The sequence below is a fragment of the Dipodomys ordii genome, unplaced genomic scaffold, assembly GCF_000151885.1.
Source record: "Dipodomys ordii isolate 6190 unplaced genomic scaffold, Dord_2.0 Scaffold129, whole genome shotgun sequence".
NCBI lineage: Eukaryota > Metazoa > Chordata > Mammalia > Rodentia > Heteromyidae > Dipodomys > Dipodomys ordii.
In genome coordinates, this window is record NW_012267345.1 from 1,500,046 (window position 1) to 1,513,499 (window position 13,454).

General features: G+C 47.0%; 1 protein-coding gene across 1 annotated transcript; it reads left to right on the top strand.

Annotated features, from left to right (window-relative positions):
• The first annotated feature begins 2,961 nt into the window (after positions 1-2,961).
• On the top strand, positions 2,962-8,068 carry Gid8 (GID complex subunit 8). The gene is made up of 4 exons (XM_013030375.1): positions 2,962-3,093; positions 4,975-5,171; positions 5,593-5,790; positions 7,135-8,068. The coding sequence occupies exons 1-4, from the start codon at positions 2,976-2,978 to the stop codon at positions 7,306-7,308; spliced, it is 687 nt and encodes a 228-aa protein (XP_012885829.1). The 5' UTR covers positions 2,962-2,975; the 3' UTR covers positions 7,309-8,068.
• Positions 8,069-13,454: the final 5,386 nt, after the last annotated feature.

The following is a 13,454-nucleotide window of genomic DNA, read 5'->3' on the forward strand; positions in this document are numbered from 1 at the left end:
GGTCCGGGGAGGGCGGCTGCCGAAGAGCTGTCCGCCGCGTCGCCGGCCCCTGCAGGTCCGCTTTACCGCCCAAGGCCGGGCTCGCTCCCCGCGAACGGCCCAGACCCCGACCGGCCTGCGGCCCCTCCCTAGGTGGTCTTGGTCGCGCGTGCACCTTACGGACGATGTGTGTTATGCGTGTCTGTGTACACACATACGATGTGTGTTATGCGTGTCTGTGTACACACATACGATGTGTGTTATGCGTGTCTGTACACACACGGTATGTTAGGTGTGTCAATGTACACATGCGATATGTTATGCGTGTCTGTGTACACACACGATATGTGTTAGGTGTGTTTTCATAATTAGCGTGTGTGGAGCCCAGGATCTGTCATCTAGATGCCGGTCTGGTAGCCACACAGGCCGCCCTGCTGCTCAAACCTGTTCCTCCTCCCAGCCCTCCTCCTCTTTGTGGCCTCACACTTCAAACCTCTGGTCTACGATTGTCCTCCAGTTTCTTCTACTTATTTTTGGTCAGCTTCCTTTTTCTAAATTAGCAACTATTCGTTGTACAACAGGGGTTTCATGGTGATCATGCATGGGTGTTTGCAGTGTATCCTGAGCACATGCGCCTCTCCAGCTCACTAGGGCTCAGTTCTGCTCCCACGCATAGCGAGTAGTTTGACCCTGTCCATCCGCATTTGCTGGGCTTCACTTCCCGCCTTGCGTTTGTCTCACAAGTTCAGTCCCGCAAGCAGCTGCCCTTGGCTCTCAGGCCAAAGCTTCCTGACCCAGGCTGGTTTCTGATGCTCTGTCTTCTCTGACTGGAGTGTCTCCTGTTAACCGCGCTGCTCAGCTCTCTCCACACATTTATCCATTGTGAGCCCAGAAACCAGAGCCACTTTTTAACTAAATTACCTAATACTCTGCTGTCTGCAAAGTGGTATCAGTGACAAAGTATGAAAACACAGTATGCAATGTTACCTCACCACTCACCTTAAGAGACTAGTTGGTACTCCCAAAACTGGCACAGCTGCCCTGTGGCTCTGCCCTACACCCTCCTTCCACAGGTTCCACCACCTGAGTGCTAGCTTTCATGCTTGCACTTAAATATGCAAAACAAAGCCAGGTGCTGGTGGCTTATGCCCGTGTTCTAGCTACCCAGGTGGCTGAGAGCTGAGGATTACAGTTCAAAGCCATCCAGGGCAAGAAAGTCCATGAGACTCAACTCCAATTAAACACCAGAAAACAGGAAATGGAGATGTGGCTCAAAGTGGTAGACCCGTAGCTTTGAGCAAAAGAGCTCAGGGACAGTGCCCAGGCCCTGAGTTCAAGCCCCACAACTGACCAAAAAAAGCAAAGAAAAAAATCCCCAAATAAAAAGGCCACATATTGCTAGAGCACATGTAGTTTATATTGCCTTTTTTTCCCAAAAAATTCATGTCACACTTGTGACTCTAACTTGGTTTTTCATTTGTTGATTTTTTGGTTGCCATTAACATAGTTTCATGACAATTTTCCATGTGATTGTCTGTGGCTTCATTTAATTGCTTAAGTTTTGTGTGTAATATATGACTATAGCCCTTCTCAAATCCAGGCATCTCTGAAACCAAAAGTAGTTTTCAACCTATTTGGTGGCAAAGTTTAATGGCCTTCCTTGCACTTAATGTGAATACACACGGTTCATTGAAGAAACAACCTGGCTGTGGGGTGCTTCCCAGAATGCTGTGTAAGGTGTCATAAACTATTAGTAAGTTGTACCATGTCGTCTGTGCATAATCTGTGATGTTCTAAATTCCAGAATACACCTGCCTGAGGGTTTTTGGACATGGGTTATACCCCAGTTCCTTTGTACATGGTCCTGTTAGATGAACATTGGTTGGGTAGATTTCACATTTGTCATTTTGAACAGTGCTTCTGTGAACAGTTGTCTTTGATGTATGATGTTTTTATGTATGATTTAGGTATAGCAGGAATAGATTTGCCAGTTGTAAGGGACACCATTGGCAGTTTTACAAGGAATGTGCAATTATTTACACCATTATTGGTCTGTTGACACTAGAGTAAAAATTTTCAAGAGAACACCATGCTTTTGTTAACTCTTGGCCTTGTCACTTTCAGTTTTTTGTCAGACTATTGGTATGAGATTGTAGTCTACTGTGTGTGTGTGTGTATGCGTGCGTGCCTGCGAATGCACATCAGTATTGGGGCTTGAACTCAGGGCCTGGATGCTGTTCCTGAGCTTTTTGGCTCAAGGCTACTGTTCTACCACTTGAACCACAACTCCACTTCCAGCATCCTACTTGGGCTGACATTGAACCACAATCCTCAGGTTTCAGTCTCCTGAGTAGCCAGGATTACAGGCATGAGCTCTGGCGCCCAGCATTGTAGTCTCCTTTTTAATACATATATTATAGCACATAATTTTTTAGTGTCTTAACTGCAGTGGCTGTCCTTTGTACTTTGTGGGAAATCTAACCAAATCCCTCAACTCTTAAGGCCTTTATGGATCTGATGACAAGACCTCTTAATTCTGAGAGAGTTGTTGCATTCATGCTAGTTGTTTCTAAATGTATCATTTTTCTTGCTGTTTCCCAAACATTCATTTGGGTCTTACACTGTTATCAAGATTGAATGTATCTCCTGTCAGGGTGCTGGTGGCTCACACCTATAAATCTAGCTACTCAGGAGACTGAGACCTGAGAATCTCAGTTCAAAGCCTACCCAGAATGGTGAGTCCATGAGACTAATTAACCACCAAAAAGCCAAATTGGAACTAGGGCTCAAAGTGGTAGAACTCTAGCCATGAGCACACACACACAAAAAAATCTCAGGGCCCTGAGTTCAAGCCCCACAACCAACCGATAAAAAAGGGGAGGGTGTCTTACTGCTCTTTACTTCTTAATTCGTTGCTATGTATTTTCTGAAATAATCATAATGGGCATAGACTTCACCTATTATTCAAGTATTTTTTTCTGTAGAAATAAATCAGAATGAGTTATGCAGAAAAACCCGATGAAATAACGAAAGATGAATGGATGGAAAAGCTCAATAACTTACATGTTCAACGAGCAGACATGAATCGTCTCATCATGAACTACCTAGTCACAGGTAATGACTGGCTCTGAGCACATGACCAGTTGAATATAGTTCTCCCTTTTTGTTCAAGTAAAGTTTGAGCCATGAAGCTCAATGGTAAAGTTATGTTGTATTCAGACATTATAAAACCACAATGAGCCAGGCACTGGTGTGGCTCACACCTGTAATCCTAATTACTTAGGAGGCTGAGATATGATGGCTGAGATATCATGGTTCAAAGCTAGCCTGGGCAGAAAAGTCTATGAGACTCTTATCTCCAGTAAACCACCAGAAAACCAGAAGTGGCACTGTGGTAGATGTTAGCCTTGAGCTGAAGAGCTGAAGCGCCCCAGCCCAGAGTTCAAGCCCCACAACCAACAACGAAAGAGCTAGGGTATAGACTGAGGGAAAGTATTTGTATCTAGAATATTATATATTATAATATTACTAGTGTTTGTATGGCCATCTGTAAAAATTATGTTATATGGAGATAGGATCATTATTCTAGGCCTGGACCTTAGGGGGAAAAAACCTGTTTTTTTGGCCTTTAATGGGTTTTGTTGTTTTGTTTTGGTAGTACTAGGAATAGAATCCAGTGCTTTGTGCCTGCTATGTAAGCACTCTACAATATTTTCTGACTTGGAGAGGGTATTTTTGAGTCTGAGGCTAACCGGGGCTGATAGCAAGACTCTTGTCTCAAAAAATAAACATTTGTTTTAAAAATGTTCTGAAGTAGATTTAAATTGATGTCCTTGACCATCTGGTGAAGTGTACTGGCCTGTTTCTAGAAGTCCTGTTCCCAACTTAAAAGAGCAAAGGGAGATGTGGAGGAGTGTACACTTGGATCCTCCTCCTGTTGGGAAGAAGACCCAGGCTAGCTGGGGAGAGGACATCCCTAGTGAAACAGAATGAGATGTTGTCTTCCTGTTCATCTGTAGTGTCCCCTCCCTCCCAAATTAATCTCTCCTAACATTTCTTAGAAAGCTGACAAGATCTAGGCTTTCATGTGGTTTGCTTTCATGTTGGAGAGGATTGCAGGCTCTTGCTAAGAGCGGGAGCCAGTGTAGAAGTTCAGCAGTCCCACGGAGGCACCGCACTGCCTGCCTCACCTGGAGCCGACATCCTGACCTAATCCCAGCCTTTACGGGGCCAGCCACACAGTGGGTGCTCCAGTACTCAGTCTAAGCTCTGGGCTGGTAGGTTTGGGCTTTGGAAATGGGACAAAAGGAATGAAATATTGTCCTGTCATTTCTGTGTTTCTAGAGCTTAACCTATAAGTGTCACAGAGATAGTAGTATGAAGTCCCTAAAACTAGCTCATACTAAGAATTATTTAGTTGTTTTTTTTTTTTTGTGCTTTGTAAAGATAGAAAGCAGATGGGCGCTGGTGGCTCACCCTGTCATCCTAGCTACTCAGGAGGCTGAGCTCTGAGGATCACGGTTCAAAGCCAGCCGGGGCAAGGAAAGTCTATGGGACTCTTTTGTTTTCTGTTTTTGTTGTTGATCGTGGGGCTTGAGCTCTGGGCCGGGGCACTGTCTCTCAGCTCTTCAGCTCAAGGCTAGCACTTTACCACTTGAGCTGTAGCACCACTTCCAGCTTTTTCCTGCTTATGTGGTGTTGAGGAATCCAACCCAGGGCCTCATGCATGCAAGGCAAGCACTCTACCACTTGAGCCATCTTCCCAGCCCCTCTGTGAGACTCTTATCTCCAATTAAGCACTAGAAAACTGGAAGTGGTGCTGTGGCTCAAGTGGTAAAGCACTTACCTTGAGCTGAAGAGTTCAGGGACAACACCCAAGCCCAGAGTTCAAGCCCTACAACCAACAAAAATACATACATCATACATACATACATAGAGAAAGCCTTTGATAATCCCTGCTGTGTTTCCTAGTGGTGAAGATGGCTTTCTTTTCAGAGGGTTTCAAGGAAGCAGCAGAGAAGTTTCGAATGGAATCTGGGATTGAACCAAGTGTGGATTTAGAAACCCTTGATGAACGAATTAAGATTCGGGAGATGATTCTGAAGGGTCAGATTCAGGAGGCCATCGCCCTGATCAACAGCCTCCACCCAGAGCTCTTGGACACAAACCGGTATCTTTATTTTCATCTTCAGGTGCGTTGTAGGGTGCCCAGCAAGCTCAGATTGCTTAGGATGACTCAAATAAGTGGGCTGTTTCTCTGACTTAATTGATAAAATGTTGGTTTGGTTTATATGGAAATGAAGTTTGAGTTAGCTGCTATTTTATGTATTTCAGAAGCTATGTTTTGCTTTTAAGATGAAAATTTAATAACTCAAGTGCTACAAGATAGTATCTCCTTTGATTCCTTTGATCTCTCTGTCTCTGTGATACAGGGGATCGAACCCCAGGCTTTGCATGCTTGCTCTTAATATCAAGCTGTATTCCTAGACCCGTTACTTTTGTTGTTCTTCTAGGTATATACCAGCCAACCAGTCAGTCTTTATCATTAACCATGACAAGTGTTACTTGCCAAGAGTGTGTTGGCTAAACTTGCCTGTCTTTTCCAATAACCAGCAACAGCATTTGATCGAGCTGATCCGCCAGCGGGAGACTGAAGCAGCGCTGGAGTTCGCCCAGACGCAGCTGGCAGAGCAGGGCGAGGAAAGCAGAGAGTGCCTCACAGAGATGGAGCGCACGCTGGCCCTGCTGGCCTTTGATAGCCCTGAGGAGTCACCCTTTGGAGACCTCCTTCACATGATGCAGAGGCAAAAGGTAGGGGCTAGTGGTGTGTGCGCCCCATCCGTGGTGTGGGGAGAGACAGATGACCCTGGGCTTACGGACTCCAGTTTAAAGTTTGACTTCTTTCTTTCTTTCTTTCTTTCTTTCTTTCTTTCTTTCTTTCTTTCTTTCTTTCTTTCTTTCTCTCTCTCTCTCTCTCTCTCTCTCTCTCTTTCTTTCTTTCTTTCTTTCTTTTCTCAGCATCTTGTGTTGCTAGGAGTGCAAGCATAAATCACCCGTGCCCAGCCTAAGATATGATTTTTCAATTGCTGCAATACATTTTTGTACATGTATTTTAAAAAAAATAGCTGTTTAGTTTAAAATCTTCATTTAGAAGATTTAATGTTTGGGCTTATTCGTGACAGTTTTTATTAGTTGGTGTGTAATATATATGAGCCATACTCTATTTGTCACTATATATGTGAACTTTGCTATTTTTGTGTGCCAATACTAAGGCTTAAATTCAGGACGTGGGTGCTGTCCCTTAGTTTTTTTTTTGCCTAAGACTAGTGTGCTACCACTTGAGCCACAAATCCACTTCTAGCTTTTTTAGTGGTTAATTGGAAATAAGAGTCTCAGACTTTCCTGCTTAGGCTGGCCCAAACCCCTTTGCAAGCTTTTCTTAGCTTTCTTCCTGTTTTTATTTAGAAACTCTTTTGTGTCTTAGAAACAGTGTCCTAAATTTTTAATTTAAAATCCATACTTCCAAAGCTGGGTGCCAGTGGCTCATGCCACTGTATCCTAGCTACTCAGGAGACTGAGGTCCCTATTCAAAGCCAGCCGAGGCAGACAAATCCAAGGCGCTCTTATCTCCAGTTAACTAGCAAGAAGCCAGAAGTGGATGTATGGCTCAAGCAGTAGAGTGCTAGCCTTGAGTGGAACAAGCAAGAGCAAGAATTCAAGCCTCAGTACTGCCACACAATAAAAGAAAAATACATTTCTTCAACTTTGCTCTTCTAATCGCCGACTCCCCTCCTCCTGGAGCTCTGTCTTCCCAACACCACATCTGGAAGCCCACCGGTCCTCGGAGGTCCGCTGAGATGTTCCCATCTGGTTTGTTTGGGGGAAGCTCACATGGCCCACTGCGCTGCTCCTGCAGTGCTGCATTCAGGGCTCCCCAGGAGGATGGGAGGGGCCGGCCAGACTGTGGAAGCTGCTCCCAGCAAGAACTGTTGACTGACTTCAGCGTGGTTAGTGACCGACGTCAGTGCACATTTAAGGGAGCAGCAGGCTTCTCATGTAAAAAGGGCATCCAAGTACACACACTGCAACTTGCTGAGACAGTTCGCTGGTAGGTGACCTGTGTGGTTGTCTTTATGAGATGTATTTGTTTTCCAGGTATGGAGCGAAGTGAACCAAGCTGTTCTAGATTATGAAAACCGTGAGTCCACACCTAAGCTGGCAAAATTACTGAAACTGCTGCTTTGGGCTCAGAATGAGTTGGACCAGAAGAAAGTAAAATATCCCAAAATGACAGACCTCAGCAAAGGTGTGATTGAGGAACCCAAGTAGAGCCTGTGCATGGACCCCAGCAGTCTCCGGCACCGGATCCGCCTTCTGGGGCCACACCTGACAGATGCTCACTGCAGTAGAGAACCTCTCTCCCCTTGTGCTTCATTTTGTTTTTGACCCAGCATCTTTTAGAAGGGGGAAAGCAGCCCTTTTAAATGCTGGCAAACCCACGGCGAAGGACACTGGCTCTTTGGAAGTGTGACGCCGTCGGTGCACTGACACACCCTGAGGAGTTCCACACGCCGCCCTTGCTGTTGTAGTGTGCCTGGTGTTTCTGGTGTTTCTGCTCACTATGGAATGCTGCACTGTTCGGGAACGTCCGTCAGACTTAAGGCCTCCCACCCAAAGCATATGAAAAGCACTGATCAATCTTTTGCTTTCTGTTAGCTTGTAGACAGACTGTGTTTTCTTAAATCTCTCTAAGACATGTCAAGCATTCATCTTGAAGTTTTTCCTTACCCTCTTGCTTTTGTTTTGTGTCCTCCCCCTCCCCTTTTTTTTTCCTATAGGAAAGAATATAAATTTGTAAATCCTAATTCAAAGACAACTTGTGTGTGCAGGTATTGAGTTGGTTTGTTCGTGCCTTTTGGTTTGGATTGTATGGCTTTGGGGGCAATGTGTGTATGAGGGGCAGGCTGTGTGGTTTTGTTTTTTAAATACATATTTTGGTGCTGTCTGTGATGAGAATATTCATAGCAGACCAGTGGGCCATCTCTTACAGGTAATTTTATTGAAAATAAAGATTTCTCTTTGATTCTAAGAACAGCCTGTGAAAAGTTCTCATCATCTCAAGCAGCCTTTGGTTTTGGTGGGCTTTCCTGTGCTGACCCAGTGATTTCAGCTGCAGGGTGACTTAGGCCAGTCTGCGTGTTAGTGGTTGCTCTGCATGACCGCGGAGCAACCCCGGGTGCTGGTGGGGACGGGCTGAGACAGTTTCATGCAAGGCCTGTTCAGCCTTTCTGCCCTGCACGTGAGCTTGACAGGGCCGTTTCCCATCTCTCTTGTTGTCAGCGATGCTGCAGATGTCCTGCTCTTTTCTGTTGTTAGTTGCGGGTGGGAGGAAAGCAGTCCCGAGGTGTGGCTTGACAGCAGGTCACTGCCTGAGCGATGGGCGTGTGCACATGTAGGTCAGGGCGGAGGTGTGTGTGGAGGCCAGGCTGGAGCAGGGCCCTCTGGTGAGTCTGGTGGGGCCGTGAACAGTGCAGATGCCATCCTCCGTGGGAGCACCCACCTGCCTCCCTGCTTGGCCCGCCTCCCGGACAGGCACCAGGCGTTCTGGCATGGCATCAGCAGCTGACCTGGGCGACTGCTTGCCTTGTTGGGGAGCTGACTAGCTAGGTCGCAGTGGAGTTTGACTGTTCACTAGCTAATACCTGAGCTGCTTAGTTGACGGCTAATTGGCTTCCTGTCACGCTTCTCCTCGTGTCTGCTTTCTGTGTGGAGGCACTACTGGGGTTAGAACCTTGTGCTAGCTAGGCAAGCGCTTGAGCCATGCCTCCAGCCTTGATGCTTTTTGGTGCCAGTACTGAGGCTTGGACTCAGGACTTGGGCGCTGTTCCTTAGCTTTATTGCTCAAGGCTGCACTCTACTACTTGAGCCACAGCTCCACTTGCAGCTTTTTGGTGGTTAAGTTGGAGATAACAGGCTTTCCTGCCTGGACTGGTTTTGAACTGCGAACCTCAGATCTCAGACTCCTAAGTAGCCAGAATTACAGAGGTGAGCCAGAGACATTCAGCTGGCCGTTTATGCTTTTGTCATCTTTTGAATATTTCATGTGTGTGCCATGCCAGCCTGGCCCTGAGTCCTCCTGTTTACCCTTTCTACATAGCTAGGGTGATAGACACGTGTCACACTCAATTTTTATTGGTTATGGGGGCGGGGTGGGGGGCTGGAGGTGTCTCGCTTTTTGCCTGGTTTGGTCTCGGTCCATGATCAAGTCTCTGCTCCCCAGGGACTAGGATTCCAGGTGAGTCACTGGACCCAGTGTGTTCCCGCCATCTTGCTCCTTCAGCCTCTTACCTGCTCTTCTCCCATAGGACTTATTTCCGCGCCCCTTGGCGCCCAGTGAGGCATCCTCAGCTCTGGCTTTAGTCAGTAGGCGCCTTGGCAGTGTTCACGCTTACCTAGAGTTAGTAAGAGATGCAAAGATGTCACGGGCATCAGGTAGCCACTCCGGCCCTCTGAGTGACGCTTCGCTACCCTTGCCATCCACAAGGATGGTGTTGGTAGTCACCCCTTACCTCTGGGCAGAGTAGGTTTCTGCAGCCATCTTCAGCTGTGGTCTTTTTTTTCGGGTGGGGGGTGTCTTTCCTTCCTTAGATTTGAAGATAAAACTAAGATAGACAATAAGGGAGTTTTACTCTTCAAGTAGTTAATAATTTACATGTAGCAGAAGTTGGGAAGAGATAAAGATAAACTACAATTTTTTGAAAAGCATCAGATAACGCATATTATCTTATTAGTGTATATAAGATCATTTGCATAGGTACTAGTGTATAATCCATTTGACATGTTCTCACCACTAAAGGTGTGAGAGACAGTACCGGGAAGTCCTGTCTACAAGGATTATCCACAGACAGACAGGATATGAATGGGGCTCCTACGCATGCAGTGTTAAGTGGTTATACGACAGTGTTGCGATTTCATTTGCAATTCAATCAGTGGAGCTAACTCAGCCAATGCTGTGATCCATAAAGATCAGCAAGACTGGTCTCTTCCCATGATCCGCTGGCGGACGAGACATGGGTCCCGGACCTTCTGGAGGTGCTCCGCGTGTTCTTCCCGTGCTGTCTTCACTGGGGCCAGCAAACCAAGTTAGTAAGCTTCCCGGGGGTGGCGGGCTTCAGCACGGCTTCCTCCTTTGCCTCCTTTGGGTCTCACTCTGGTGATTATTGAAATGTGGTTGTATTGTACAGATTAGCTTTTTCTTTTTTCATTTTTATGCCTTCTGGTGGAAAGTGCCTTGAAATAAATGAAACTTGAGAATATTCTGTACTCTTGTTTCATATCATGAAATTGTATGAGGAATAAACCCCCAGTTTGGAACTTTGTGAAGCATGGGGATCATAAGGGGACCTGATTTGTTTGCCACTTGAATTAAGGTTAGTAGGTTCTAGCAAAGGCAGGTGTTGACTGGACTAATGTTTGAGACCAAAGTCTGTGTTGGTACATAGCTGAGCGCCAGTGACCCTGTGTGCACAGAAATAGCAAATGGGTGTCCATTGCTGTAGGGGAACGGAGACGGTCTTCGTAAGGCAATGTGATGTCTTTATTGTCTTTCTTCTTCCTGTGTGCTGGTAGTTTGGAGAGTGAGAGAGCCGGTGTTCCAGAAGGATCTTTACACATTTGACGACGCACACACTGGCATCCCGGAGATAAGGGAGCAGGCGTCCCTTCTAGGGCTGTGCAGTTTTAGTGTGAACAGAAGACCAAATTGAGAGCCTCTGCGGTGTTCTGCAGATGTGTCCCTGCCATTGTAGATGAGGAATGGTGTGCGTGGGTACTGCGGTGCGGGTGCTGGCTCTGGTCACAGCCTTCACTCCCTGCCACCTGGGTGACCCCGGAGTGTACACCGTTTCTTACCACGGGTATATTTGGTTCAGAAACATGTATTGCTTTTTCAGATGTATAAGTTGTATTGTTAGCAGTAGTCATATAAATTCCTGTATAAATTCATAGCATACTAGAGTACTGTTGTACACATTGGACTCTGTAATTCTTTATTCTGGGGAGAGATTTGTGCTTCCTGACCCCCCATCTATCTTTTGAGAAATGCAGAATAGGTTGCTTTTGCCTGTTCTTAATTTGATAGTAAAAGTTTTCACATTTTCCCAGAATGGTCATCTGAAAGTTCATTTTCTTTTCATAAAGATAAGTTGACAAGAACAAGGAAATACTACGCAAACATAGATAGAAACTTGTGTTTCACTTAACTACACTTTGGTTTTGATCAGCTTCCATTCCAACAGTACTTGATCTTTTAACGGGAAAATTTCAACTATATCATAAAAATAGAAGCAAGTCAGACACCAGTGGTTCATATCTGTTCTGAGAGCAGAGGATCATGGCTCAAAGCCAGCCCAAGCAAGGAAGTTGTGAATTCTTACCTCCAATTAGTAACCAAAAAATTAAATTAATTTTTTTTAAATGCTGGAAGTGGTGCTGTGGCTCAAGTGGTAGAGCACTCGCCTTGAGCTAAAGAGCTGAGGGACAGCGCCCAGGCCCATAGTTTAGGTCCCACAACTCGGGGGGAAAATTAAACAGGGAGCAGTGCCCAGCAAATGTCTGCATGGCTCTGACCTCTCTTGGAACATGGGTTGACAGGTTGCTCACCCCTGGGGATCAGGCTTCGGACATTTGTGATCTGGTCCAGCTGGCTTTTGTGGGTCAGGCAAGCTTACCTGTTAGCCAAGATTGAAAGTGGGGAGAGCCAGAGGCAAACACCCCAGCCTTAAGACCAAGTGGGATGAAACTCAGCCTTCTGCCCGCAGGCAGGCGTGCTGCCCCTGAGCCAGGGCCTCTGCCCTCCGTTCTGGCTTGCCTTTGCCCAGGTTATCTCAGCGGCAGTCCTGGCTCTCTGCTGCCACGCGGCTCCGCTTGCATCTGTGCACCACCACACCCCAGCTGGGGTTCTTGACCACTGGTGAGGTTTGGCTACAAGTGCCGTGAAGAATCCTGAGTGGAATCATGAGACATCTGCTCTCAGCACAGGGCTCCGTCTGGCTGCTGTTGAGTCTCACTCAGTTCCTTTCCCTTTATGCACATAGTCAGCATTCAGCTCAGAAAGTGTATGGAAATCATATTCAGTGCTGAATTCCCCGCCCCCCCCCCCGCCCTCGATTGTGGGGCTTGAACTCAGGGCCTGAGCGCTGTCCCTGAAGGTGAGCGCTTTACCACTTGGAGGCCACAGCGCCACTTCTAGTTTTCTGGTGGTTAATTTTAGCTAAGATCTCATGGACTTTCCTGCCCGGGCTGGCTTTGAACCATGATCCTTAGATCTCAGCCTCCTGAGTAGCTAGGATGACAGGCATGAGCCACCGGCACCTGGCTCTCCATTTCTTTTAAGAAATAATCTGTTTACATAGCCTGGAACTTCCTGGCTCTGCCAACCCACACCTTCAGATTTTATTTGTATAGTTGTTTGTCAAAAACAGTGGAGAAAAATGTCATTTTTTCAGTCCCATTTATTTGGACTTGTCATCTTAGACTCATACTCACAGAACTAAGAACGAGGCAGGGTTAAGGAACATTGGTGGTGTCAGCTGCCAGCCTTCATGAAGTGCTGAAGCCCAGGTCCTTGCTTCTCTGCCTCACACAGTCCTGAGGCTTCTTGTCACCTCAGGCAGACCTCGGGCATCCTGTGGCTCCTCCCACTAAGCTGTGCTAAGTGACAGCCCTTCTCCCTCCCTCCACCCACTGCAGAACACTAGCCCAAGAGGTGGTAGATGTCCACCACGGTGGAGCTCTGGGTTTCTGCATGAGATTGCCACGCCCCTTGTGCAGATGAGCCCAGAGTCCTTGACAGCTGTGAGCTGAACAGTTTCAGACTCCTACGCCAAGGCTGGAGCTTCCGGGAGAATCAGCACCCCCATCTTTGTGTCTCCCAAACATGTGCTGCGGATGGAGTCATGACCTTGCTTTTAGTTCCTCTCTTCCCCCCAATACTTGGTAAGCATGAACTCCTCAAATCCACAGCCAAGCCCAGGTCCCAGGACTTTGTGATCTCCATTCATTGCGTGCAAATGGAACACATGAAGGTCCTGCGGTGTGCTGGGCTGTAGAAGGTAGGAGGGTAGGGATGGGGGGGGGGCTTCCATGGTATGATGAACTTCCTTGGCCTCTGGCTGCTGTATGAGGAAGGATTAGGTGGGCTAGAGTGCACCTGGGGTGAGAGGAGGTGGACGGAGCCTCTGCAGCCTCCTGGTGAGGCGAGGCTGGGTGTGTTCTCCATGTGCATTTTTGCTAGTATGGATAATGTAGGACACTGAGGGCTCCTGTAGGTGGCCCTGAGCCCAGAGCCGGGCCACAATCAGTTCTCAGACACCTACCTGGCCACGGGCACCTTTGCGCCCCTAGCAATCATTTGTTGCTAGACAGCACCTAAGTTACCTGCTCTCATTTGTCGATTTAGGGTAGGAGCTGTGACA